General features: G+C 46.3%; 2 protein-coding genes and 1 long non-coding RNA gene across 3 annotated transcripts in view; 2 read left to right on the top strand and 1 right to left on the bottom strand.

The window, feature by feature from the left end:
• cnstb (consortin, connexin sorting protein b) overlaps positions 1-8,454 on the top strand; it is a 14,963-nt gene extending 6,509 nt beyond the window's left edge. The window contains exons 6-10 of the mRNA XM_083643175.1: positions 1,479-1,500; positions 1,617-1,704; positions 2,013-2,278; positions 6,460-6,604; positions 6,856-8,454. Of these exons, the coding sequence (XP_083499301.1) occupies positions 1,479-1,500; positions 1,617-1,704; positions 2,013-2,278; positions 6,460-6,604; positions 6,856-7,067 (733 nt within the window). The 3' untranslated portion in view covers positions 7,068-8,454. The remainder of the gene's footprint in view (positions 1-1,478; positions 1,501-1,616; positions 1,705-2,012; positions 2,279-6,459; positions 6,605-6,855) is intronic.
• A 4,239-nt stretch (positions 8,455-12,693) lies between these two features.
• Positions 12,694-17,969, bottom strand: LOC310782826. Its single transcript, XR_014553048.1, has 3 exons — positions 17,773-17,969; positions 12,875-12,950; positions 12,694-12,762 (listed from the first exon to the last, which is right to left on the bottom strand). It is a non-coding gene; the product is annotated as an uncharacterized lncRNA (long non-coding RNA).
• A 3,701-nt stretch (positions 17,970-21,670) lies between these two features.
• On the top strand, positions 21,671-22,693 carry LOC310782296 (integrase/recombinase xerD homolog; the record flags this gene model as incomplete). Its single annotated transcript, XM_083642972.1, has 1 exon — positions 21,671-22,693. The coding sequence occupies one exon, from the start codon at positions 21,671-21,673 to the stop codon at positions 22,691-22,693; it is 1,023 nt and encodes a 340-aa protein (XP_083499098.1).
• Between the last annotated feature and the right edge of the window lie 5,136 nt (positions 22,694-27,829).

Genomic DNA, 27,829 nt, shown 5'->3' with positions numbered 1-27,829 from the left:
TTCTGGCTCATTCGTTTCAATCTCGTTTTTTCGTAGGGTTTTTGAATCACCTTCCAAAGCTCACCTACACCTACTTTAACATCCCAGCTAATCCAGCCATGAACAATGAATGAATGAATGAGTTAATGTTAGCATTATTAGATGGCGCTGGCATAGATTATACACCTACAGGGTGAGCCTCACCTGTTATCACTGTGCGAGCTGCAGATCAGAATCAGAATCAGAATCAGAAAAACTTTATTGATCCCCGAGGGGAAAGTGGGACATGCTACAATTGCTCGTACTCATGGAAAAATATCACGCATGGAAAAATATCAACATAAGCATCAAACATTATTCAAACATTATAAGACTGTTCCATACAATGAAACAGAATAAAATAGAATACAATACAATAGAATGTTATGTACAGATGGGAAGAAACTGTTCTTGTGGTGTGAGGTTTTGGTCCTGACCAAGACAGGTGTAGTTCCTTGTAGCTGACTGGAGGGTTTGCATTTTTCTGTTGAGGCCATGCAGGGTTTGGTACAGGTTTACGACTTTCTTATACATGTAGAGGCTTGTTGCAGAATGTTTTGAAAGTGGTTGCCAATAACTACGAAGCTGTTGCCACCACGTCGGACGAGTGACAACAAGAGGAGAGATTGTAATGTTGCTTCCTCTTCCTCTGACAAACAAAAACACACAGAGGCCCATAGTATTTCCATTAGACAGGGAGCAGCAAGGAAGGTCAAATCATAAAGGTCTTTTCTTCTCTTTTGAACAGCCACAATCCTCCTTCCCCAGCGTGTGATCAGAGCATTTCAGCAGGACTTTCTGATGTACCTGCTTTGATGGTGTTTGTGAATGTCACATCGGGCCTGGAAGCTTGAAGAGACAACCAGGCCTCGCTTCACATCCACACAGCAGAAACATGCTTTAAAAAAAGGAGTCCTCTTCTCTTGCTGTTATGTTGTCCTGCCAGAGTGAGACAGAAACCTTTTAGAACCAAGTTTGCCTCACTGTAATCAACTGCTTTGTCTCCCATGTGAAGAAAAACAGTTAAAAGACAGATAGGATCTGGATCAACTCATTGATCATGCATTGAAAATATATTGGAGATACAAAATACATGGATATGTATTGGAAAATCAATATCCCTCCCTCTAAAGGTGACTTTTGGAGATACAAGTATCTGCAGGAGGTCGGTTTTCACTAGACAGATAGGTTTGCATGTCAGACGTGCCCCACCTATGCAGTGTTTCTCTTGGTATGTTTTTGCAGCGCACGGTTATTTGATGTAGGTGGATATTATTCAGCTGGAGACCAGATGCCAGAAGCTTTGGCAGCCTGTGTCCAATTTAGCATTTAAAAATGTGAAGTCACCCACCCTTAACCTTCTCTGAACGTTGTCTTTCTCTCTCTTGTCTCTCTATCCTGTCTGTTTCCCTCTGCTTTTATCTTTCTTTTGTATCTCTTCTTGGTCTCTCTTTCTTCAGACCGTCCCTCAATGTCGAGAAGGTGAGATATTTTGACCCCATCTCTTTTGTAGGTTTCCTCTCTCTCAGATCAATTTCCAACTTTGCCTTTTTTGTACATAAAAAGACGATTTGTCTCAACTGTCTTCGATCCAACAGAGCATGACAAACGCAACACTGAAAGACATTCTAAGCTGTGTGGGGCAATGGGACAGGGACGAGACACCGCCATCCCACCATGGAAAAGGTAAACAAGCAAAGTATGACTTTCTAATATAACAAGAGAACTAACAGATCATTCAGCTGCAACATTTACAAGGCAGTCAGAGGACTGCAACACCCTGCCAACATCTCAGCCATTTTAGTCCAAATCAGCAGTTCCTTTTGATCTTACTCAGCAAGTACTTTCATACAACCCCACATCAAAAAAATCTGAACTAGCTCTTTAAACTACACAACACCTCTCCATCAATATATATGCTCATATGAAGTCTAAAAGCCTGATTGATGATCAGCAATCAATAATCCATTGCCTTTGCCTTTCCCATATCTCAGTTTACAAGCCCGAAACAACAAACCTGGACGAGGAAGAAGAGCAAAGCATGAAGACAGGATCAGAGCTCCCTTCAGCACACACAGGCCAGCCGCAGGGAGGTGAGGAGGAGGATGAGGAAGAGCAGGAAGAGACGTATGAGGAAGGGCAGGAGGTGGAGGAGCTGTGTGAGGAGACACCAGAGGAGGAGGAGGTGAAGGTGGAGTGGCCAGCAGGAGTCCCACAGGCTTCAGCCAAGGACCTGGCCAAGCTGTCGCACACCGAGGGGGTAGGAATTCTGTCTGTCTGTCTGTCTGTCTGTCTGTCTGTCTGTCTGTGTGCCTGTCTGTCTGTCTGTCTGTCTGTCTGTGTGCCTGTCTGTCTGTCTGTCTGTCTGTCTGTCTGTCTGTCTGTCTGTCTGTCTGTCTGTCTGTTTCTGTGCCTGTCTGTCTGTCTGTCTGTCTGTCTGTCTGTCTGTGTGCCTGTCTGTCTGTCTGTCTGTCTCTGTGCCTGTCTGTCTGTCTGTCTCTGTGCCTGTCTGTCTGTCTCTGTGTCTGTCTGTCTCTGTGCCTGTCCGTCTGTCTCTGTGCCTGTCTGTCTGTCTGTCAGTCTGTCTGTCTGTCTCTGTGCCTGTCTGTCTGTCTCTGTGCCTGTCTGTCTGTCTGTCTGTGTGCCTGTCTGTCTGTCTGTCTCTGTGCCTGTCTGTCTGTTTGACACTCTTTACACCTGCCAGTGTAAAATGTATCTTGAATGAGTGGATTGTCATCAATCTAGAGTGAAAGTGCATAAAATCCAGGTGTAAATCCACCCAACACAAAGTGAAAAACCTCTACTTGAACCTTGACTTGTCAGAGAGATGCATTAGACCCATAGCTTGTCTCTGTGTATCATGGTCATTTACTTTGGTAGACCTAACGTAGTTGCCACAGAGATTTGATAATGTTGTCATCAGGGGTATAGTGGTAATAAATACTACTCACCTTGGGTAGTTTACCCACCTTGTTTCCCCTCATTTATTGATACAGTTGATCTGAAAATAGGTGAGTAAACTCTTTGCCTCATTTCAAAGACGGGGATAAACTCCATTTACTTGCATTTACCCTAAAGTGTTATGCTATAAAGGTATCAACTGGCTGCTATTGAGGAAGTTGGCCTATGTGTTAAGTGTTAAGTACACTTCCCTGGTTTTTATCCATTAACTTTCTCACCTTTCCTTCCTTCCTCCTGTGCATCCATCCTTCCTCTCCTTTATCATTTCCTTCTTTACTGTCTACTATTTCACTTTCTATAGACTTTTCTGTAGAAAATAGACTTTCTTTTAAATGTCCACATCCTGACCCAGAGTCACAGATCTCTGTGGTCCCTTGGTGAGATCATCGCCAACATCAGGCCGTTCCAAAAGCTTCAGCAGGCCCGCCCATGCTAACTGGTGTGGCCTGACACTTGGGAAATACACGCAGCCAGACGCACTGGTTATTGAGCGGGGGCCTTCGAGGTGGGACTGAAACCAGAGCTATTCCAAATAAACTGTACAGGCTGAAGGCGTTGGGGGCGGGGCCAGGATCACAGCTGTTATGTAATACAATGGAGGTTTGACCTGGTTAAGTTTGGGTGGGGATCCTTTCTTTTGGAATGAACAAAAAGCTTTTGGAGGCTTTTTACATGTGACATTCTAGATACTTGTTCATACCTCTATTATACACTGGGACAACTAACAAGACAATTAGATTCACGGGACAAGTGAAAGATTAAATTAGATGTACAGCACAGCGCTGAAATGTTGGTCCTGGTCCTGATGAGTTGGCCACATTAGAAAGGATAAGAAACACTAATCCAGTTTTAGGGCAAACCGTTATTGACCTTAAAGGCACGGTTTGTAATATTTTTGCCCACTAGATGTCATGTTGGAGCTGTAACGTCAAAATGTAAACAGTCTGTAAAACACATAGCCACGGCTTCCCATGCCACCGTAAACACTTGCATTGCTCTGATATAGCGTCTGCCATCTACACTATGCAACCCCAGACACTCGTCTGCCATCGAGACATGCATAGCGAGCCACACAGCCAACATACTGCATTGTAAACACAGACCAGGAAATACACCAAACCGCGATACAAACAGAGAATAACCTTATTTCCACAGCCATGGCCGCTTTATTTTCTCAATCACAGTCACGGCTTGATCCGGTCTCCCAGAAATCACATTGCTACAGATTCAAACACGCAAAGTTATCAAAATGTTAAATCTAGAGCTGTTCCATAGACAATGAAAGCAGGATTGACTCGATTGATTGAATTGATCGTATCCCTAAAAAAAATCTACCATGACAATCTTTAGCTAATTAATTATGTATGAAGCTGGGAGGTACGGTGGTGCAGTGGTAAGCACTATCGCCTCACAGCTCGAAGGTCGTGGGTTCGATTCCCACCTGGGCCGATGTGAACACTGAAGGAATGCGTGCCCGTCCGCATGTCCTCGAGTGCCCACCACCCGGGTGGGGTCGGCAAAATGGCCTTTCTGTGTGGAGTTTGCATGTTCTCCCCGTGCCTCCCGGGGGTCTCCTTCATATAGGAACCCCCTTCACAAAAACATGCAACATCCTGGTTGCTTATATGGTTCCTCCTCTGATCGTTAAGGGCGCCTGTTCAGAGGGAGGGGAACTGGTTGGAATAGCGTGAACCTCCCACGTGCTATGTCCTATCGGTGAAGCTTCCTCGGGCAGGTGAAAAGAAGCGGCTGACTTGACTGCCCATGTCTCGGAGGATGCATGGAATCAGTCTCGGCTCTCCCCAGATCGGCAGAGGATGGAGTAGCAACCAGGATTGAGTAATTCAAATGAGCACTAAAACGGGGGATAAAAATGGGATAAAAAAAAAAAAATCGGGAAAAAAAAAAAAAAAAAAAAAAAAATTATGTATGAAGCTGCTGCAGAGTTTACATCTTGATCATATTGCAGGAAGACATGTTCTCTGGTTTATGGCTTTGGGAGAGAGAGCTGTTCATGCTCACATATACAGAATAAAACAAATTCTTAAACTGCATAATATTCTCCTTTAAATAACACAATTTCTACGGTGATAATATGGACAAATCAGAGTTAAATGTGGCTTAATATATCGGAATCTTTTGCAGACAGCCAGTCCAATATGATATCCAAATATGCCTTGCATGGGTTTACTGAATGTGATGAAAGAGCATGATATTGACCCATTGATTTCATAGAATAATTGGCCTATACATTATCTATGGCAGCATATGAGGCTTACAGCCAGGGAAATGACCCCATTTCAATAATCTGCATATGGCTGTACTGCATGTGTTATTGTTTCTACTCCACGGTTAGTCTGGAGATTAGAAATGGGTCAAAAGGTTTTCATCACTCAGGGAGGGTGGTGTTGAAAGCTCTGTCAGGGATTTCTCTTATTATCACTGACCTCTGTTGGCTGTGGTGTGTAATTGCAGTTTAAACAGCAAAATAAGATGCTCTTCATTGCCAGTATACTGTTACTGTATACAGTACATATACAAGTACACAGATTTTTCTTCATAATGTTGGTCACATGGTGCTGTAACATAACAAATAAGTACATAAGATGGTGACACAGAAACTCACATTGATATAGGGACATACAGGACATTTAATAAAATTCTAAGGAAACAAGAATACTACAGTGTGTAAGGCTTGCTTTTAGATGGTAGGCTTACAGTAGAAATGTCATTCTTCATTTTGGAGCAGAAACGATCAAATTAACTCACAATACATTCATAAATAATTTCTAGGGCTATAATAATACCCCTCCTAAAATGATAACTTCATGATACCTCTCTATTTTGACTAAAAGCTTATTCCAGTCTACAATAGTCATTTATTTGTAAAAACGTTTACATGCCATCTATTTTTTGACCCACTTCTATATTTTGAGGCGGGGAAAAGAAAAACAGAAGAAGAAAAACAAGGACAAAACAAAGCTTCCTGTGGTTCAGTCATGCTTTTTTTTTCCAGCAGAGAGAAACACTGCCCACATCAGGCCTGCCCTGCATCGCCTTTCCAACGCAGAGAGAAAATGATTCATGCTTTTGTGTGGTCCCACCTGGGCTGCTGCAGTGCTTTACCAGGCTCAGCCAAGCTTCTGTGGCTCCCCTCCAACTCAGCCCAAACACTGCTGCTCCTTTACTGACTAATAACAAGCACAGACCTCACAGTATTCTGCTGATGGGTTCGCTTCACAATTTAGCATCAGCTAATGACATACAAGGCAGTGCATGTTCAAGCTCTATATTATTATTATTATCTATTATTATTATTACCATTAGGTCCCTTCTGTCCTCAAGCCAAGAGCTCTTGATCATTCCAAGCTAAAGCTGAAGGCTATGTGTATTTGCTACAACTGATTGTCATGCTACCAGTAGGTATTGTTTTTCCATACTCAAACGTGATCATCGCCCGTGTTTCTGTTTCGTTTGCAGAGTTCCTCCCCAGAAGGTCTGGTGTCCATCCTGAAGAGGAGGAGAGCCTCGCTCGACGGTTTGCCTCCCTGCAGCCCCGTTAATACAAAAACCAACTCCAAACGCAAAGTCCGCTTCAGCGAGCCAGAGGACGGCATGGAGCAAGGTATCAACACATGTAGGCAGGCATGCACCTGCACACACACGCCGTCGCACGCACGCACGCGCGCGCGCGCGCGCGCGCGCACGCACGCATGCACACACACACACACACACACACACACACACACACACACACACACACACACACACACACACACACACACACACACACACACAAATCCATTCAAAACAGCCATCTGTACTTCATGTAAGGATATTATTGTGTGCTCTATTTCTCACTTGTATGTAATGCAGATGAGGTGGGTGGTGGAGATTCCTGCCTGATCCTGCTGCTGTTGTGTCTGGTTACCGTGGTGATCAGCGTGGGTGGGACCGCTCTCTACTGCACCCTGGTGGACACATACTCCAACATCTGCACCGACTTCTCGCACAACGTCGACTTCTACGTCACAAACGCACAGCGCTTCTTCCATGAGCTCAGACACTGGCTGCCCCTCCGGACTTAAACACCTGATTTAGACAAGCATCCTCTTAGACTTGGAGCCTGTTTTTTATGACATTGGTGTCGTGGTACATTGGATAGTATAGAATGGACAGTTGGGGTTTACATTATGTGTGACAAAGTTCATGAGCCAGATTCGAATCTGCAATTTGGCATCAAAACAGGACACAGGATCCATCCAGACTGTTGAATGCTTTGACTTCTTCTGGTTTGCATCTGAGTGAAGGGACTCACTCAACAGAAAATGCATCAGCAAATCATCTTATGGCTCAGAAGCTCCACTGATGGATGGACTGATTGAGTTATGTGTCAGTTACCAGGTACTCAAGGCAAAGGGGGGACAGTTGATCATTTGAGACCTGGGCCCCCGTTGCACAAAGCACCTTATGTTAAGATCTCCCTTAGAGTCAGAAGGTGTCCATAAAATAAAATCGGCTGCACAAAACACCTTTAAATCTTCTCCATAAGGTTAAACATTTTAAGGAAAACATAAGCACAAGATTTAAAGGGGTTTTGTGCAGCCGATTCTATTTTATGGACAGCTTAACTCTGACTCTAAGGGAAATCTTAACCTAAGGTGCTTTGTGCAACTGGGCCCTGATCTTGAACTTGTGAACTAAAAGATTCAAGGCTGTGAGGCCCTGGAAGAGCTACAATGGACGATTCAGAAGAATGAATTCACTGAAAACCATGTGCTGATGATGTGGGGTGACATACTTCATTATGGCAAACTCCGGTGCAACATGGGATATGCAGTCTTTATCAGACACCGTTTTAATAGAGCATATAAGCTGCAAGCATTCTTATATCATAGAGATCACGCTCCATAAAGAATAACCATCTTTAGACATTAAAAAAAGAGTGCAGACAGGAGATGCATCTAAATTGGGTATGGATGCATATCACACCAGTCTACATTTAAACACAGTCTACATTCAAGACATATTGGAGTGTAATTCTCTGTGGTACCGGAACTGGAGCATTGGCACTGCAGCATGAACAAATTGACAAACATTAGATGAAGTACATTGTTTATGAAAGTTTCCTATCCACCCTGAGTGTTTACACATGTATGGCTTCAAACTGCTCATTGGCACGTAGGCACAACAATGCTTTCTTTCATCTGTATTGGGATTATGTTGTCTTGCGTTCTTTTGTTCTGAAAGCAGAGCTTTATGGACCAACGGTTGTTTTCTGGCTGGATCAGGTAACACATTATAAACAACAACAAAAAACACTACATTTTAATATTGTATATTAAAATGAAATCTGATCAGCATGTTCCTTTAGCCACTGCCTTGTATTGACATTTTTACTGATGTCAACTGACTTTATCTCTCCTTTTCAGCTCAAGATGGTTGTAAAGTGATGAATGTTACCTCCTTATTGTCACTGCGGATATTGTTTACCAACAAGTGTTGCATTATGCAATTCATGTTTATATGTTTGAATATTTATGTTGTACCCGCAAGGGAATACAAAATAATATCAACCAGAACACATTTTGCCTTGCATTTTCTTCTTGTTTCTTCAGTTGGATGCTTGAGCTTCACTGTGCAGGATGATGCACCGCAGTGAAGTTAGTTTTAAATTGGTTATAGAATGATGTTTGTGCAGAGTTTGACACTAGAAGGCTGTTTAACTTTTCACATTCACATCCTGCTGGAAGTGGAAAGTTTCTTTGTGCTCATTGAAAATCATATTTTTAGGGGTGGGCCTACGAGCATGATTTGTTACGACATCACAACTTTTGAAGCAAATCCCTGTCCAATATTCAACTTACAAAAGTGTGATGTGGACACCTGAAGTCTCCAGTGCACATACACACTGAGAATGGACTTTTAAGTGTATAAAAATGGGCAGCTACCTAGAAATGCCTATTTCCCGATAAGCGTAAAAGCCCCTGCTCATAACACAATGCCAGGCAAACCCCTTATTTACATGTTAATATGTACCCTATTTACCTTTTACATTTGAACCTATTTCCAGGGGGAGAAATGCCCTGCTTCCTATTCATACAGTCGAGTCAAAAGCTATTCTGAATATGTATCATGGTGTCTTTTAGGCAAGGTGTAATGTAGCCTGGGTAAACCCAGCCCCCAGTGACCTGCTCTCAGGCTTACCCTGCTTACAAGTCACAAGGTAATGACTGAGAGCAGGTCACGTGGCGGCTGGGTTTACCCAGGCTAGGTGTAATGTGCCTACGACTATCCTATCATATGGCAAATATTTTTCTGATCATCCTTGTTTTATTATGTGATGATATAAATACAAAACAGTTGATTAAAAAACTGTAATCATGAAAGACAGGACAGAGGGGTAGAAATAAAGAATGTTTATTTGGTAAACACACAGCAAGAACCGACCAAAGAATAATATTTAGAAACCCAACCTATAACTAGACTAGAATGACACACACAGGAAAACAAAGCCAAAATACAAGCAAGAAAAAACAAATACTTGCAATAAAACAGCAAAATGTCTGTGGCCTACTCTCCTCTCAGCCAGCCACAGCTCTTTAGACTAGCAGCTATACTGGGCACAGAAGTCGTGCACCTTGTGCTTGCTGGCTGTGCCCAGCACAAGGTGGCCACACAGAAGGCACCTGGGCACCTTTCCAAGGTCTGCTGGCTTCCTCTGCTGTGCCAGCCACTGGTCCACATTCCTCCCACCCGGGCTGTCCTTAAGGGCGCAGTAGAACTGGCCCTTGTAGTAGGCGTGCCCGGTGTCCATGTGCCTGGCCTTGCCACAAGATGTCACGGGGGTCTCCAGGCTGCCCCCAGCACCCGGGGTTGTGCTGCAGGTTGGTCTGCTGCTGGCGGAGGAGCTCTCTGCCCTCCTGCTCCCACTTCCTCCTGTATACCGTTAACTTGGTGGGCTGCTTGGAGGTGGAAGCCATGGGAATGGAAGATGAGGTTTGCGTCAGAGAAGAGGATGAAGCAACAGGTTGTGGAGGTCTTCCTCCTCCGGTTCCAGGGACTCCTGGTAATCCTCTTCGGCTTGCAGGAGGTACATGGTAGAAGCACGCTGTATGTAGGGGTTCAACCCCCACATGCCCTGGATCTCCCTCTACCCGACTTTGGTGCACTGCTGGCGGGTTGCAACACCCAGGTCGACCCCACCACTGCCTGGATCTCCTCTACCCGGGTTTGGGCCACTATTGGCGGCTTGCAACACCCAAGTAAATTTCTCCATCCCAAACCTTCCACATCTCCTCACTCTTTTACAAACTGCAGCGACATGTCCATCCATACTGTTGGCAACAAAAACATCTGAGCGGTGCCTTATCAATTAAACAATAGATGAAGACGTTAATATTCAAATATGCTGCCACAGATTATTCATGTCATAGGTAATGCTTGTTGTGACGTAACTCACTTTAGTTAATGCCAGGCTAGAAGTAATACACTTGAAGAGATGGGCTTTAAATTCTTTAAACTGTTCTTGTTTAATTCATGTTAGTAAACTTTAGGGACAATATATCTGAATTCAATATGTCAATATTAATACAAAATATGACGCTCTGTATGGTGGGTCAGAAAAAAATAATGGTGATATTAACTCCATGTTATTCTGCTTTATTCTACCATCACAGTTTCACAAGCTCTCCATTTACTTTGTAATGACATTCTAGCATTGCAATGTGAAGATGTATGGCTGAGAAACAAACATAATTATGCATATTCTCTGCTGTCACTGAACTTTGATTCATTACATGTTTGGTTGGACAGAGAGAAGTTTGTTCCCCCTGCAGACAGTGGAGGCACTCTTCAGCAGGTTAGATGCAGTGGTGTTTCTTCAGACCAGATGACTGAGGGAACATTTTTTTACAGCTGTCACACCAGTAGCCCGTTCCAGTGTGGATGCGTTGATGTGTTTTTAGGCTATTTAACTGACTGAAACTGCTTCCACATTGTTCACAGTGGTAGCGCTTCTCTCCAGTGTGAATGCGTTGATGTGTTTTTAGGCTAACTAAGTGACTGAAACTGCTCCCACATTGGTCACAGTTGTAGGGCTTCTCTCCAGTGTGAATGCGTTGATGTCCTTTTAGGTGACCTAACTGACTGAAACTGCTCCCACATTGGTCACAGTGGTAGGGCTTCTCTCCAGTGTGAATGCGTTGATGTGTTTTTAGGCTACTTAACTGACTGAAACTGCTCCCACATTGGTCACAGTGGTAGGTAGGGATGCACCGATATGAAAATTTTGGCCGATGCCGATAACCGATATTAACATTGCTGTTATGGCCGATAACCAATGTTTACCGATGTCGATATGATCTGTATAAAACCACATTTCTATGATAATCACATTTTGTACATACTGAAAAACACGTAAACACTAAATTTGAAAAAGTAATGCATTTCTTTATTTCCAAAACCTTTGGAAAAGCCCATAAATCATAGATTTACTGCATTATTTCATCTCAATGTGAAGAATTTGGCTGATAATGATAACCGATATTAACATTGCAACATCGGACCGATACCGATATGTTAAAAAATGACTAACATCGGCCGATACCGATATGATTGCCGATATATCGTGCATCCCTAGTGGTAGGGCTTCACTCCAGTGTGAATGTGTTTGTGTGTTTCTAGTTGACCTAAGTGACTGAAACTGCTTTCACATTGGTCACAGTTGTAGGGCTTCTCTCCAGTGTGAATGCGTTGATGTGTTTTTAGGTTACATAACAGACTGAAACTGCTTCCACATTGGGCACAGTTGTAGGGCTTCTCTCCAGTGTGAGTGCGTTGATGTATTTTTAGGTGACCTAACTGACTGAAACTGCTTCCACATTGGTCACAGTTGTAGGTCTTCTCTCCAGTGTGAATGCGTTTATGTCTTTTTAGGCTACCTAACCGACTGAAACTGCTCCCACAGTGGTCACAGTTGTAGGGCTTCTCTCCAGTGTGAATGCGTTGATGTCTTTTTAGGTCACCTAACAGACTGAAACTGCTCCCACATTGGTCACAGTGGTAGGGCTTCACTCCAGTGTGAATGTGTTTGTGTGTTTCTAGTTGACCTAAGTGACTGAAACTGCTTTCACATTGGTCACAGTGGTAGGGCTTCTCTCCAGTGTGAATGCGTTGATGTGTTTTTAGGCTAAATAACAGACTGAAACTGCTTCCACATTGGGCACAGTTGTAGGGCTTCTCTCCAGTGTGAGTGCGTTGATGTATTTTTAGGTGACCTAACTGACTGAAACTGCTTCCACATTGGTCACAGTTGTAGGGCTTCTCTCCAGTGTGAATGCGTTGATGTGTTTTTAGGCTACCTAACCGACTAAAACTGCTCCCACATTGGTCACAGTGGTAGGGCTTCACTCCAGTGTGAGTGTGTTTGTGTGTTTCTAGTTGACCTAAGTGACTGAAACTGCTTTCACATTGGTCACAGTGGTAGGGCTTCTCTCCAGTGTGAATGCGTTGATGTGTTTTTAGGCTACATAACAGACTGAAACTGCTTCCACATTGGGCACAGTTGTAGGGCTTCTCTCCAGTGTGAGTGCGTTGATGTATTTTTAGGTGACCTAACTGACTGAAACTGCTTCCACATTGGTCACAGTTGTAGGGCTTCTCTCCAGTGTGAATGCGTTGATGTCTTTTTAGGTTACCTAACAGACTGAAACTGCTTCCACATTGTTCACAGTGGTAGCGCTTCTCTCCAGTGTGAATGTGTTTGGGTCTCTTGGTGTCTCTCTGTTTCCAGAAAGAAGAAGAAGACAAAGAAAGAATTAGAACAGGGGGGCACAGTGTGTGTGTGTGTGTGTGTGTTTCAATGTCAGCGATACAACAGTGATATTTTTCTCACCTCTTCTTCTGAAGAATTCATTTCGACAATGCTCCTGCCCTTCTACGCCAGATGTCTGTCCTCCCACCAAGCAGCTCTGTAGGTACAACAAGGTTCAATTCAGGAGTGTAGTGCTGTGGGAGCGGAGCTCCCACACTTTTTCTCCAAGGGTTTGTCTTTACAATAGTAAAATAGGGGGGGGGGGGGGGGGGGTTGTTCCTCATACAACACTAGGTGCACCCCAGTTCCCCAGATAGCACTACATACCTGGTTAAATTAAATCAGTCATATACAATTTAATTACAAATTGAGGTCTCAAACTCTTTGGGAAATTGTTCAAAATTGAAGATAGTTAAAATGTATTGAGATAATCATAAATAGGTTTGAAGGTATACAAATATTAGCAATCTACAAGGCTTTTCACACTACACTTAGCCGAGGTTAAGTCAGAACACACACGCTGGTCTACAGGAGCCCTTTTCACCGAGTCAGTCAGTCAGTCAGTCAGTCACAATGTCACGGAAAGGACACTTATTTCGGGGTCGCTTGGTGACATCCCCTCACGTTTCCCGACGGGGTGGTGTTTCAATCGTATTCACCCCGTAGGATGAGACATTACGTCAGCGGATGCACGGCTGAACGTGTTTATGTGCGTCAGTATACGATAGATCGGCAATGCAGACCTGCCAACCTTGGGGAAATAGTTTGAGTACTATGAAGACCGCAGCAGCCATGTTTGAGAGGCGAAAAACAACAACTGTTTACACTCCCACGGCAAGGAGTTGAAGCATACAGTTGAAGGCAAAGTCATGACCCGCCCTTCTCTGCCTCTGATTGGCTACTCACTCCTTTCATCGATTGGATTGGTCAGATTATCGCCACAGCACAGGGTGCAGTAGGATTCACAACACAGGACACGCTTAGATATTGCATGTGCACCATTGAGTTCACAGGCATCAATGCCGTTTTGTGTAGTTTTAACTGACAAAAATGCATGCAGGTTGGCAATGAGTGTGCTCCCGCCCACCACCACCCTAGGCAGTTAACATGTGCAATTAGGGATGTAACGATAACCGATTTTAATGATAACCGTGATAAAATTCCTTACGATAACTGTACCATTTCAAATTTTCATTATCGTTAAAACCGTGGTACCGTGATTGCAGTGCATTGAAAAACATGGTAATACTGTCCGACCGTCATCAACCAAAGTTGGCAACAGTCTCCCAGATGCAAACGTGCAGCCTTTGAGAAATGATTTCAGTGAGTATCAATCCTTTTCGGGTGTGAGTTTTCAATGTAAAACGCCGTAAAATGATTTCAGTGAGTCTCTCAGTACTTTTTGAACATTTTCAGCAATTTCTTACTAATACCGTGATAATACGATAACCGTGATAATTTTGGTCACAATAATCGTGATGTGAGATTTTCATACCGTTACATCTCTATGTGCAATACGATGCAATCCATGCATATAACCTGTAAATAGAACATGCTAACTCTTACTTGTATCGTGTATATATTTTGCTAAAATTGTCAACTCTGGAAACTGTACTACTGCCAACCTTGTACTGTAACTGTCACTTTGCCTTGCTAAATTTGTACTCTGCCACATTTGGCTCTAAATACTCTGTCCATACCTTGTATAATGTTTAAACGTATGCATATCTATTGTGTTGTTATTGTATTTTTCTTTTTTGTATTGTACTGAGTGGTTTATATATCAAATATGTAATGTGTGTGCACCTTCTACACCAAGACAATTTCCGTGTATGTGCACACATACTATGGCAGAATAAAATAATTCTGATTCTGGTTTATTAATGACACAAAGACACGACAATATATTACAACTTTCTGTGTGGAGTTTGCATGTTCTCCCCGTGTTCGTGTGGGTTTTCTCTGGGTGCTCCGGTTTCCTCCCGCCATCAAAGACATGTATGTTAGGGTTAATACTCCTGCCAGTGCCCCTGACCAAGGCAATGGCGAAAGAACTAAGTTGGTCCCCGGGCACTGCACAGCGGCTGCCCACTGCTCCTAGTTCTAGGAAGGTTCCTAGTAGAGGATGGGTCAAATGCAGAGGATGAATTTCCCCAAGGGGATAAATAAAGGATAACTTAACTTAACTCGTCTGGCCACAGAATGTGTAAGATACACCGGAAATATTCCTTTGACGCATCTAAAATCATGTGACTCGTGCCACATGTTACGGCAGTCTAGCCTGAGCCAAGTAGCCTACGACAACGCTGGCCTCCACTACAACAGCATTTCATGTAGGAAGGCTAAATTAGGAACAGGCGGACACAGGAACTAGGTCACAGACGGGTTATGAGTTACATGATTTTAGATGGGTCAAAGTAATAATTTCCGATGTAGCTTGCGCATCTTTAAAAACGTGAATAACTTTTATGACTTGGAAGTTTGGAACGTAAATGTGTTATTTTAACGATTTTTTAGAAAATGCTTCAAAAGGCATAACAGTGATTAATGTTTGTGATGATTATCCTGCTGAACCGAAATTTGTGCTCCCATAAACTTGTGTTAACCACAGACCTTATTTGATGCATTTAAGTGAAATCCCCATTCTAAACCCATAGCTTTTTCCACTGAAGAACCAAAAATTTAAATGGCTGCGATTTCTGGTTAATGGTGCATTCCTTTATCACAAAATAACTGGGATGTGGAGGCTAAATGACATCACATTGTCAGATCCAGTCACTAGCCAGGCTAGCCATTGTTAGCAATAACAATTGATAGCAAGGCATTTCGCTACATTTTCGCCACAGCTGTATCTTGATAATGTGTCCAAGTCACAGGTATGCCTGCCCCCACGATTGCTACACGCCGCACGTGGTCCTGGGCCAAATTTGCCCTTGTTCTTGCTTCACGTCCAAGAAGGAAGCATTCCACACAGCTGTGATCTCTATACTCTGTTATATCGAGGGCTTATCCCTGTTATGTCACTTGGACAATCAATTATAACCATGCTGCTCCTCGTGAGACTTTAGAGCTCCCACTCCACAAACTTTCCTCGTCACTGCTCTCATTCCAACAGGATTCTCTCCAGACTCCTTCGCGTTTTCACTGGAACTAGCGTTTTCAACTGCTCTAGAGTCTTCATTTTCAATTTCACTCCCTCGCAATTTCCCCCTCATCCTCACCCATCACTCGATTTGATGGCATAAATATATTTAAACGTGAACTCTTACCTCTATGTGTACGGAGATGTTGCCTCTGTGAATTCAAAGTACATAATGGCGGACGGTCACGCTGTGGGGGAGGAGCCGTTCTTTTAATACATCCATGGGGAGGATGAGCGCCCAGTAGAGAGCAGAATGTGTGGGACGTGGAACAGCTCAAAGTGCAATACTCGAATTCTGCCACAAGATGTCCCTCTACACCACCAAATCTACATCACATCACTTATATTTTGACATCATACTGCTGCAGTCACTAGTACACTACTGTGTTTTGGTTCATGATATGGTTCATATGTGCGCATATCTGGGTAGGCCTTTTTTTATGACATTGGTGTCGTGGTACATTGGATAGTATAGAATGGACAGTTGGGGTTTACATTATGTGTGACAAAGTTCATGAGCCAGATTCGAATCTGCAATTTGGCATCAAAACAGGACACAGGATCCATCCAGACTGTTGAATGCTTTGACTTCTTCTGGTTTGCATCTGAGTGAAGGGACTCACTCAACAGAAAATGCATCAGCAAATCATCTTATGGCTCAGAAGCTCCACTGATGGATGGACTGATTGAGTTATGTGTCAGTTACCAGGTACTCAAGGCAAAGGGGGGACAGTTGATCATTTGAGACCTGGGCCCCCGTTGCACAAAGCACCTCAGGTTAAGATTTCCCTTAGAGTCAGAAGGTGTCCATAAAATAAAATCGGCTGCACAAAACACCTTTAAATCTTCTCCATAAGGTTAAACATTTTAAGGAAAACATAAGCACAAGATTTAAAGGTGTTTTGTGAAGCCGATTCTATTTTATGGACAGCTTAACTCTGACTCTAAGAGAAATCTTAACCTAAGGTGCTTTGTGCAACTGGGCACTCATCTTGAACTTGTGAACTAAAAGATTCAAGGCTGTGAGGCCCTGGAAGAGCTACAATGGACGATTCAGAAGAATGAATTCACTGAAAACCATGTGCTGATGATGTGGGGTGACATACTTCATTATGGCAAACTCCGGTGCAACATGGGATATGCAGTCTTTATCAGACACCGTTTTAATAGAGCATAAGCTGCAAGCATTCTTATATCATAGAGATCACGCTCCATAAAGAATAACCATCTTTAGACATTAAAAAAAAGAGTGCAGACAGGAGATGCATCTAAATTGGGTATGGATGCATCACACCAGTCTACATTTAAACACAGTCTACATTCAAGACATATTGGAGTGTAATTCTCTGTGGTACCGGAACTGGAGCATTGGCACTGCAGCATGAACAAATTGACAAACATTAGATGAAGTGCATTGTTTATGAAAGTTTCCTATCCACCCTGAGTGTTTACACATGTATGGCTTCAAATTGCTCATTGGCACGTAGGCACAACAATGCTTTCTTTCATCTGTATTGGGATTATGTTGTCTTGCGTTATTTTGTTCTGAAAGCAGAGTTCTCTATCGTTATCGGGGTTTACCCTCCAATACAGAGATATGAATATATCTTGTATGGGAAGCTGATTACAAATGGAATCAGGTGACGTGAATAATTACTTTAAGACAATCCACCTGTGGACGTGGTTACACCCAAGCCTATAAAGCCCCTGTTAACCACGCCTACTTCGACTTTTTCGATTTCACTGGAGCAGCGTGACGTGTGGTCGCTCTGTCTGAGACAATCAAAAATCTTATCTATTATATTCTGACTCTCTCGTAAACAGCCTTGCCTCTTACCTTCGGTGGTGGGAGAGAGGACGATTGCCTCTCGTGGCGGCTGTTGTCGGGGTGAGCACAAACTTCTCAGCGCTGACATATTGTCTCCAGGTTTCTGGAGGCTTCCATGTCTTGGGGCGCTAGGTGACGGTCTTGTTTCTCGGCTCCGTAACTGGACAGTGAGAGCAGGTCCGCGAGGGTGTTGTCCGTCTCCTATATAACGCTAAACACAACTTCCTCGGCGCTGACATATTGTCTCCAGGTTTCTGGAGGCTTCCGTGTCCTGCGGCGCTTGGTCCTCTCTCGGCTCCCTAATCAGGACAACGAGAGCAGGTCCGCGGGTTCGTTGTCAGCTTTCTCTCTATCTCTCTCTCTCTCTCTGGCCGCGGCTTCTGTCTGGCGAACAATTAGCCCGGGCAGTAACAACGGTACACAAAAACACACCAAAACACACAGACTGGAGCTAAAACTTTTAGAGCTCTTCCGTGTTGTTAGTCTCGCGATGGCGGGGCCTATCGCGAGGTTTGGTGGACTGTGCATGTGTGTCAAGTTGGCAGCAAGCGCAGTTACACTGGCTTAGCACTTCCTCTCTTCTTTCAAAATAAAATCATTAAAAGGAAAGGAAGCTATGGCATCTATGAGCCATGTCTGTGTGGTGTGTGGAGTGCAGCTGCCCACTGAAGATGGGCATGATGTGTGTGTGCGTTGTCTGGGAGAGGAACATGCCTCTGAAGCGGTTGCTAATCCCTCCTCCTGTATGGATTGTTTCATTTTGCCAGCACGATCCCTGGAGGCTCGGCTTTGTGTGTTTGGGGGTAAGCGCAGGCGGGTTGCTGTAGCACAGTCTGCTCCGCCCCAGCAGGTTAAGCACCGTAAAGCGGGGGGGAGTGGGGGTGGTTCCTCAGGGGATCCCCGCCCCTTTCCCTTACTTAGGACATTTTTACCAGATGACAGCATCAGGATTGAGGCTGGTGATCAGGAGGATGTCGAGGAGGATGTCGACATAGAGGGGTTATCAGATGAGGGGGGCCTCATTGAGGGGTCCGTTGCAGAGGGCGAACAGACCAGTGAACGCAAGCGATTCCAGGGTCTGATGGTCAGGGCTTCCCAAGCTTTGGGACTGGAGTCCGCCGCGGGCCAAGCCCCTCCTCCCTCGCGCTTCGATGATGAGGACGCGCCAGGTCCGGAGGTGCCATTTGAGGTGCCTCTCCTCCCGGAAGTGGAGAACCTAATGCAGGCTGGGTTTGCAACACCCATGGCTGCACTCTCCTTTACCTCTACCAACAGGCGGCTGTCTGCCATGCAGGATAGGGGTAAGGTGGGCTGTGGCCCATTGCCTCAGCTGGACCAAGCCATATCAGCTCTTTTGTTCCCGGCCAGCCCAGTGCTGGGGCCGACTACTCCAACGGGGGACTGTAAGATGCTCGATGCCGCACTGGCTAAGGTGCATAGGCCGGTAGCAGTTCAGGCACGGTTGGCCAATACTGGGTCCATACTAGCATTGTATCAGAGAAAGCTGGTCCGCGAGCTGAGCACCGGGTTCGATGCTCATCTCAATGCTGAGATACAACTGGTTTCATCAGTCTTGTCACAGCTGATGAAAGAGCAGGTGTCGACTGCCGGTAAGGGTGTGTCGGCACTCTGGGTTGCAAGGCGCCAACTGTGGCTGTCCCGGTCCAAGTTGCGATCAGAGGACCAGAGAGCCCTCTTGCGGCTGCCGGTTGCGCCATCAGCCATGTTTGGTCCTGGTGCCACTGCTTTGTTGCAGCAGGGCCAGGAGGCCCGTCGTTGTGCTAAGGAGGTTTCCGATGCACTGACCCCCAGGTGGTCCAGACAGTCGGGGGGCAGGAGGAAGGAAGCCCCCGCACAGACACAGAGGTCGGGCTGGGGCCCAAATGACCTGAGGGCCACTCTGGATGCGCGCCGTGGGCACGGCAACGCAGTCAGGAGGCCGGTCAGGGGCAAGCAAGGCAGAGGCGGCAGCAAGCCTAGGCCTCCGCCTTCTTCCTGACGCCAGTTTACGTCCAGCCTGCCTCCAGCAAGCCCGGGTGGGTCTTGTGGCTTGGAGGTCACTGCAGGCGAGCCCCTGGGTGGTTTCGACCATGACCCAGGGGTATCGTATTCAGTTTGCTCGTCGGCCTCCGACCTCGAGGACCCCAACGGTTGTCACGGTGGTGGGCGCGGAGCACAAGGCAGTGCTCCAGGCCGAGGTTTCTACCCTGTTGGAGAAGGGAGCCATCAGGGAGGTGCCTCAGGGCAACAAACAGGCTGGATTTTACTCCCGGTATTTCCTTATCCCCAAGAAGGATGGGAGACTACGCCCCATTTTAGATCTAAGGGGTCTCAACAGACATCTCAGGCGTCTGCCGTGCAAGATGCTGACCATCCCGAGGGTGCGACAGTCCATCTGCAGAGGGGACTGGTTTGTCACCATAGACCTAAAGGATGCCTACTTCCAGATTCCGATCTGGGAAGGGCATTGGCGGTTCCTCAGGTTCGCGTTCGACGGCAAGGAGTACGAGTTTCGGGTCCTGCCGTTCGGAATCTCCTTGGCTCCCCGCACCTTTACCAGGTGCATGGACGCCGTTTTGTCGCCTCTGCGACGGAAGGGGATACGAATCCTGAACTATCTAGACGACTGGCTCCTGTGCGCACGCTCAGAAGTTCAGTGTCGGGCTCATCTGTCCATCCTCTTGGAGCACGTGCAGCAGCTTGGCCTGCGGCTCAATCCGGGGAAGTGCAGGCTGGAGCCTTCACAGAAGACGCAGTTCCTGGGCCTAGTGGTGGATTCCCAGGCTGCGCTGTTGTCACTGACACAGGAGAGGCAGCTATCCCTCAGGGCTTGCCTCTCCCAATTCAGGCTGGGGGCCGGAGTCACATGGAGGCTGTGTCTCCGCCTCTTGGGCCTGATGGCGTCTTCGGTCCAAGCTGTCCCGTTGGCCCTCCTACACATGCGGCCGGTACAAAGGTGCCTCCTGGGTCTGGGCTTGAGCCCCAGGAGTCACCTAAGTTCCACTGTGCTCGTCACCAGGCGGTTGCGGGCGGCCCTCCATTGGTGGGAGGACGACGGGAATCTCAGCAGGGGGAGTGTGCTCGGCCCAGTGACACATCGTCAACTGGTGTTGACAGATGCTTCACTGACGGGCTGGGGTGCTGTGTTCAGAGGAAACGGTGCCAGCGGTCGCTGGAGCAAGCCTCACACCACCCAGCACATCAACATGCTAGAGCTGACAGCGGTCCATCTGGCCCTTCGGCATTTTTTGCCATTCCTGCAAGGCCAACACGTGTTGGTGAAGACAGACAGTGTGGCAGCGGCTGCTTACATCAACAGGCAAGGGGGGTTGGTTTCCCCTCGCCTTTGCGAGCTGGCACGTCGGCTTTGGCTTTGGGCATACCCCAGGGTTCTCTCCCTGAGGGCAGTCCATGTGCCAGGGCTGGACAATTGGGCAGCAGATCAGCTGTCCAGGGGGGGTCCGGACCCAGGGGGGTGGCGGCTGCACCCCCAGGTGGTCGCGGAGATTTGGCTCCGCTATGGACGGGCAGAGGTCGACCTGTTTGCATCACAGGAATCCACCCACTGTCCCCTGTTCTTCTCGCTAGGGAAGGACAATCCTCCCCTCGGAGTGGATGCCTTGGCTCACCCTTGGCCACGCGTCCTGCTGTACGCTTTCCCCCCATTTGTTCTCCTCCCGGCCCTCCTACAGAGGGTACGGTTGGAGGTGATGAGGCTGGTCATGGTGGCCCCGTGTTGGCCACACATGACCTGGTTCTCGGATATCCCGCCACTGCTGGACGGTACCCCATGGGAGCTTCCAGTGCGGCGGGACTTGCTGTCCCAGGCACAAGGTGCTCTGGTTCATCCCTTTCCCCAGGGGCTCAAGCTCTGGGCGTGGCCCCTGAGGGGACCGAACTATTAGCTATGGGGCTGTCTCCTTCGGTGGTCAGTACACTGCAAGAGGCTCGGGCACCATCGACGAGAGCACTCTATGCTTTCAGATGGAGGGCCTTTGCGGCCTGGTGCAGGGTGCACCAGATTGACCCGCTTACATCCTCTGCCCCAGCCGTTCTGCAGTTCCTACAAGGGCTTTTGGATGCCGGGAAGTCGCCGTCCACCCTCAGGGGTATGGTGGCGGCAATCAAGGCAGCTCGAGTTGGGAAGTATCGGTTGTCTGAGGAGGTAGACAAGCTGATATCCCAGTTCCTCAAGGGCGCTAGGAGACGCGTCGGCCTACGCAGTAGGCCGTCTCTCCCACCATGGGATTTGCAGCTGGTTCTAGGGGCTCTGGAGGAACCTCCATTTGAGCCCTTGGAGTCAGTGGACCTAAAGTGGTTGTCCTTCAAATCGGCCCTTCTGTTGGCGCTGGCCACGGCCAAGAGGGTGGGGGAGCTCCATGCTCTCTCAGGGCATGAAGGCCTGTGCAGATTTTTGCCTGAAGAGGCAGGGGTAGTCCTGCGACCAAACCCTGCATTCCTTCCTAAGGTCTTGTCCATCCCTCAGCCGAGCCAGGCCATAGAACTCCGGTCCCTCTACTCTGCTCCGACAGAGGAAGGGGAGCGCAGGCACTCGCTGGTTTGCCCGGTCAGGACACTGAGAGTGTATCTGGAACGGACACAGGGCCATAGGCAGACTGACCAGTTGTTCGTCTGTTTCAGGCCAGACCGCCTGGGGCAGCCGCTGTCTAAGGCCCGTCTTTCCCACTGGATTGTGGAAGCTATCCAGCAGGCATATGTGGGGGCTGGGATGCCCTTCCCTTCGGGGGTGCGGGCACACTCGACCCGGGGCATGGCTACGTCCTGGGCGGCGTGGCGCGGTGCGTCTCTCGGTGAGATCTGCGAGGCGGCCACCTGGTCGGCCCCTTCCACATTTGCTCGATTCTACCAATTCAATGTGGCTGCAGGCACGTCGTTCAGTGAACGAGTGCTTGGCGGAGCCCGGCGGTAGTGACTTATGGTTTTGGTTCCCTGTCAGTCAGCCCAGTGTGGGCTGGTCTGAGTGGCCTCACCTCCCCCCTAGTTGAGCCTTTGCGACTTGCGGGGCCAACTCGCCCTCGGTAGCGTCTGGCGCCAGGGCTCGAACCGGCAGCATCCTGCGTCTGGCGGAGCTGGCCGACTTTGGGGGGGGTTTGTACATAGTGTACATTTGTATATACTGTAGTTGTTGATGCACTTGTTGATTTTGTAGAGCACTCTTGGTGGTGGTGACGTCTCATTCGAAGCTCCCACGATTCAGCCTCCTGGGGGAGCTGGTGCTGCTCTATCCCTCACGGTGTGTCTTACAGCACTTCCCATACAAGATATATTCATATCTCTGTATTGGAGGGTAAACCCCGATAACGATAGAGAACGTAAGGTTACATGATGTAACCATGGTTCTCTGAGTAGAGGGGTTTACCCTCCAGCAGAGGCCGCTCGGGATTCGTTCAATCGAAACTTTAGTCGAAGTAGGCGTGGTTAACAGGGGCTTTATAGGCTTGGGTGTAACCACGTCCACAGGTGGATTGTCTTAAAGTAATTATTCACGTCACCTGATTCCATTTGTAATCAGCTTCCCATACAAGATATATTCATATCTCTGTATTGGAGGGTAAACCCCTCTACTCAGAGAACCATGGTTACATCATGTAACCTTACGCTTTATGGACCAACGGTTGTTTTCTGGCTGGATCAGGTAACACATTATAAACAACAACAAAAAACACTACATTTTAATATTGTATATTAAAATGAAATCTGATCAGCATGTTCCTTTAGCCACTGCCTTGTATTGACGTTTTTACTGATGTCAACTGACTTTATCCCTCCTTTTCAGCTCAAGATGGTTGTAAAGTGATGAATGTTACCTCCTTATTGTCACTGCGGATATTGTTTACCAACAAGTGTTGCATTATGCAATTCATGTTTATATGTTTGAATATTTATGTTGTACCCGCAAGGGAATACAAAATAATATCAACCAGAACACATTTTGCCTTGCGTTTTGCTTTGTTAGTTTTCTTCTTGTTTCTTCAGTTGGATGCTTGAGCTTCACTGTGCAGGATGATGCACCGCAGTGAAGTTAGTTTTAAATTGGTTATAGAATGATGTTTGTGCAGAGTTTGACACTAGAAGGCTGTTTTCACATTCACATCCTGCTGGAAGTGGAAAGTTTCTTTGTGCTCATTGAAAATCAAATTTTTAGGGGTGGGCCTACGAGCATGATTTGTTACGACATCACAACTTTTGAAGCAAATCCCTGTCCAATATTCAACTTACAAAAGTGTGATGTGGACACCTGAAGTCTCCAGTGCACATACACACTGAGAATGGACTTTTAAGTTTACAGTGAAGTAGGAGACATGTTGTGTCCAGCAGGGAAACTTTCAGGATGAATATATTTGCATATTCATATAGACTGGAATTTAATGAGGGAGGAGTAGTAAGGATTTTAACAAGATTGGCTAATTTAAAAAAAAAATGGAGTGGGGGGACACCCATATAACACACATTATTATTAAATTCATACTATAATATTTCACGTACATCTGAAAACATGACTTTAGGGCAGTGACACTCAACTTGCGGCCCGGGGGCCAGATGCAGCCCGCGATAGGGTGCCAAGTGGCCCCCTGGCTATTTTCCAATTCACAATGAAAACTATAAAGTTTGACTGAGCTCCAGCTAAATTCTCAAATATCGCCACCTGCTGACCACCCAGGTACTATGTACTAAGTTAACTTATCCTATCCTGTGTGCACAAAATTATCAGACTAAACTCCAGCTGACACACCCCAAATACCTACAATCCGCTACAGAAAAATGAATATTATTGTTTGTTTATTAACTGGCCCCTGGCCTCTTGTCATTTTGCAAAGGTGGATCCCAGGCAAAGCAAGTTGAGTATCCCTGCTTTAGGGGGTCTTAACCATTTTGAACATCTAGTGCAGCAAGTGGTGTATAAAAATGGGCAGCTACCTAGAAATGCCTATTTCCCTATAAGCGTAAAAGCCCCTGCTCATAACACAATGCCAGTCAAACCCCTTATTTACATGTTAACATTATTTACATAATATGTACCCTATTTACCTTTTACATTTGAACCTATTTCCAGGGGGAGAAATGCCCTGCTTCCTATTCATACAGTCGAGTCAAAAGCTATTCTGAATATGTATCATGGTGTCTTTTAGGCAAGGTGTAATGTGCCTACGACTATCCTATCATATGGCAAATATTTTTCTGATCATCCTTGTTTTATTATGTGATATAAATACAAAACAGTTGATTAAAAAACTGTAACCATGAAAGACAGGACAGAGGGGTAGAAATAAAGAATGTTTATTTGGTAAACACACAGCAAGAACCGACCAAAGAATAATATTTAGAAACCCAACCTATAACTAGACTAGAATGACACACACAGGAAAACAAAGCCAAAATACAAGCAAGAAAAAACAAATACTTGCAATAAAACAGCAAAATGTCTGTGGCCTACTCTCCTCTCAGCCAGCCACAGCTCTTTAGACTAGCAGCTATACTGGGCACAGAAGTCGTGCACCTTGTGCTTGCTGGCTGTGCCCAGCACAAGGTGGCCACACAGAAGGCACCTGGGCACCTTTCCAAGGTCTGCTGGCTTCCTCTGCTGTGCCAGCCACTGGTCCACATTCCTCCCACCCGGGCTGTCCTTAAGGGCGCAGTAGAACTGGCCCTTGTAGTAGGCGTGCCCGGTGTCCATGTGCCTGGCCTTGCCACAAGATGTCACGGGGGTCTCCAGGCTGCCCCCAGCACCCGGGGTTGTGCTGCAGGTTGGTCTGCTGCTGGCGGAGGAGCTCTCTGCCCTGCTGCTCCCTCTTCCTCCTGTATACCGTTCACTTGGTGGGCTGCTTGGAGGTCCTCTTCTTCCTCCTGTATACTGTGAGCCTGGTGGGCTGCTTGGAGGTGGAAGCCACGGGAATGGAAGATGAGGTTTGCGTCAGGTTTTTAGGTTACTTAACACACTATGCGTTGATGTCTTTTTAGGTCACCTAACAGACTGAAACTGCTCCCACATTGGTCACAGTGGTAGGGCTTCTCTCCAGTGTGAATGCGTTGATGTGTTTTTAGGTGACCTAACTGACTGAAACTGCTCCCACATTGGTCACAGTGGTAGCGCTTCTCTCCAGTGTGAATGCGTTGATGTGTTTTTAGGCTAACTGACTGAAACTGCTCCCACATTGGTCACAGTTTTAGGGCTTCTCTCCAGTGTGAATGCGTTGATGTCTTTTTAGGTGACCTAACTGACTGAAACTGCTCCCACATTGGTCACAGTTGTAGGGCTTCTCTCCAGTGTGAATGCGTTGATGTGTTTTTAGGTTACCTAACAGCCTGAAACTGCTTCCACATTGTTCACAGTTGTAGGGCTTCTCTCCAGTGTGAATGCGTTGATGTGTTTTTAGGCTAACTAACTGACTGAAACTGCTCCCACATTGGTCACAGTTGTAGGGCTTCTCTCCAGTGTGAATGCGTTGATGTGTTTTTAGGCTAACTGAGTGACTGAAACTGCTCCCACATTGGTCACAGTTGTAGGGCTTCTCTCCAGTGTGAATGCGTTGATGTGTTTTTAGGTGACCTAACTGACTGAAACTGCTCCCACATTGGTCACAGTTGTAGGGATTCTCTCCAGTGTGAATGCGTTGATGTCTTTTTAGGTGACCCAACTGACTGAAACTGCTTCCACATTGTTCACAGTGGTAGGGCTTCTCTCCAGTGTGAATGCGTTGATGTGTTTTTAGGCTAACTAACTGACTGAAACTGCTCCCACATTGGTCACAGTTGTAGGGCTTCTCTCCAGTGTGAATGCGTTGATGTCTTTTTAGGTGACCTAACTGACTGAAACTGCTTCCACATTGTTCACAGTGGTAGCGCTTCTCTCCAGTGTGAATGTGTTTGTGTGTTTCTAGTTGACCTAACTGACTGAAACTGCTTCCACATTGTTCACAGTTGTAGGGCTTCTCTCCAGTGTGAATGCGTTGATGTGTTTTTAGGCTACCTAACCGACTAAAACTGCTTCCACATTGTTCACAGTTGTAGGGCTTCTCTCCAGTGTGAATGCGTTGATGTCTTTTTAGGTGACCTAACACACTGAAACTGCTTCCACATTGTTCACAGTTGTAGGGCTTCTCTCCAGTGTGAATGCGTTGATGTGTTTTTAGGCTACCTAACCGACTAAAACTGCTTCCACATTGTTCACAGTTGTAGGGCTTCTCTCCAGTGTGAATGCGTTGATGTCTTTTTAGGTGACCTAACTGACTGAAACTGCTTCCACATTGTTCACAGTGGTAGGGCTTCTCTCCAGTGTGAATGTGTTTGGGTCTCTTGGTGTCTCTCTGTTTCCAGAAAGAAGAAGACAAAGAAAGAATTAGAACAGGGGGGCACAGTGTGTGTGTGTGTGTGTGTGTGTTTCAATGTCAGTGATACAACAGTGATATTTTTCTCACCCCTTCTTCTGAAGAATTCATTTGGACAATGCTCCTGCCCTCCTACGCCAGATGTCTGTCCTCCCACCAAGCAGCTCTGTAGGTACAACAAGGTTCAATTCAGGGGTGTAGTGCTGTGGGAGCGCAGCGCAGTGCAGGGGAGCGGAGCTCCCACACTTTTTCTCCAAGGGTTTGTCTTTACAATAGTAGAATAGGGGGGGAGTTGTTCCTCATATAACACTAGGTTCACCCCAGTTCCCCAGATAGCACTACATACCTGGTTAAATTAAATCAGTCATATACAATTTAATTACAAATTGAGGTCTCAAACTCTTTGGGAAATTGTTCAAAATTGAAGATAGTTAAAATGTATTGAGATAATCATAAATAGGTTTGAAGGTATACAAATATTAGCAATCTACAAGGCTTTTCACACTACACTTAGCCGAGGTTAAGTCAGAACACACACGCTGGTCTACAGGAGCCCTTTTCACCGAGTCAGTCAGTCAGTCAGTCACAATGTCACGGAAAGGACACTTATTTCGGGGTCGCTTGGTGACATCCCCTCACGTTTCCCGACGGGGTGGTGTTTCAATCGTATTCACCCCGTAGGATGAGACATTACGTCAGCGGCTGCACGGCTGAACGTG

Source organism: Poromitra crassiceps (genome assembly GCF_964638095.1).
Source record: "Poromitra crassiceps genome assembly, chromosome: 9".
NCBI classification, from domain to species: Eukaryota; Metazoa; Chordata; class Actinopteri; order Beryciformes; family Melamphaidae; genus Poromitra; species Poromitra crassiceps.
This window is presented reverse-complemented; position numbering and strand designations above follow the sequence as displayed.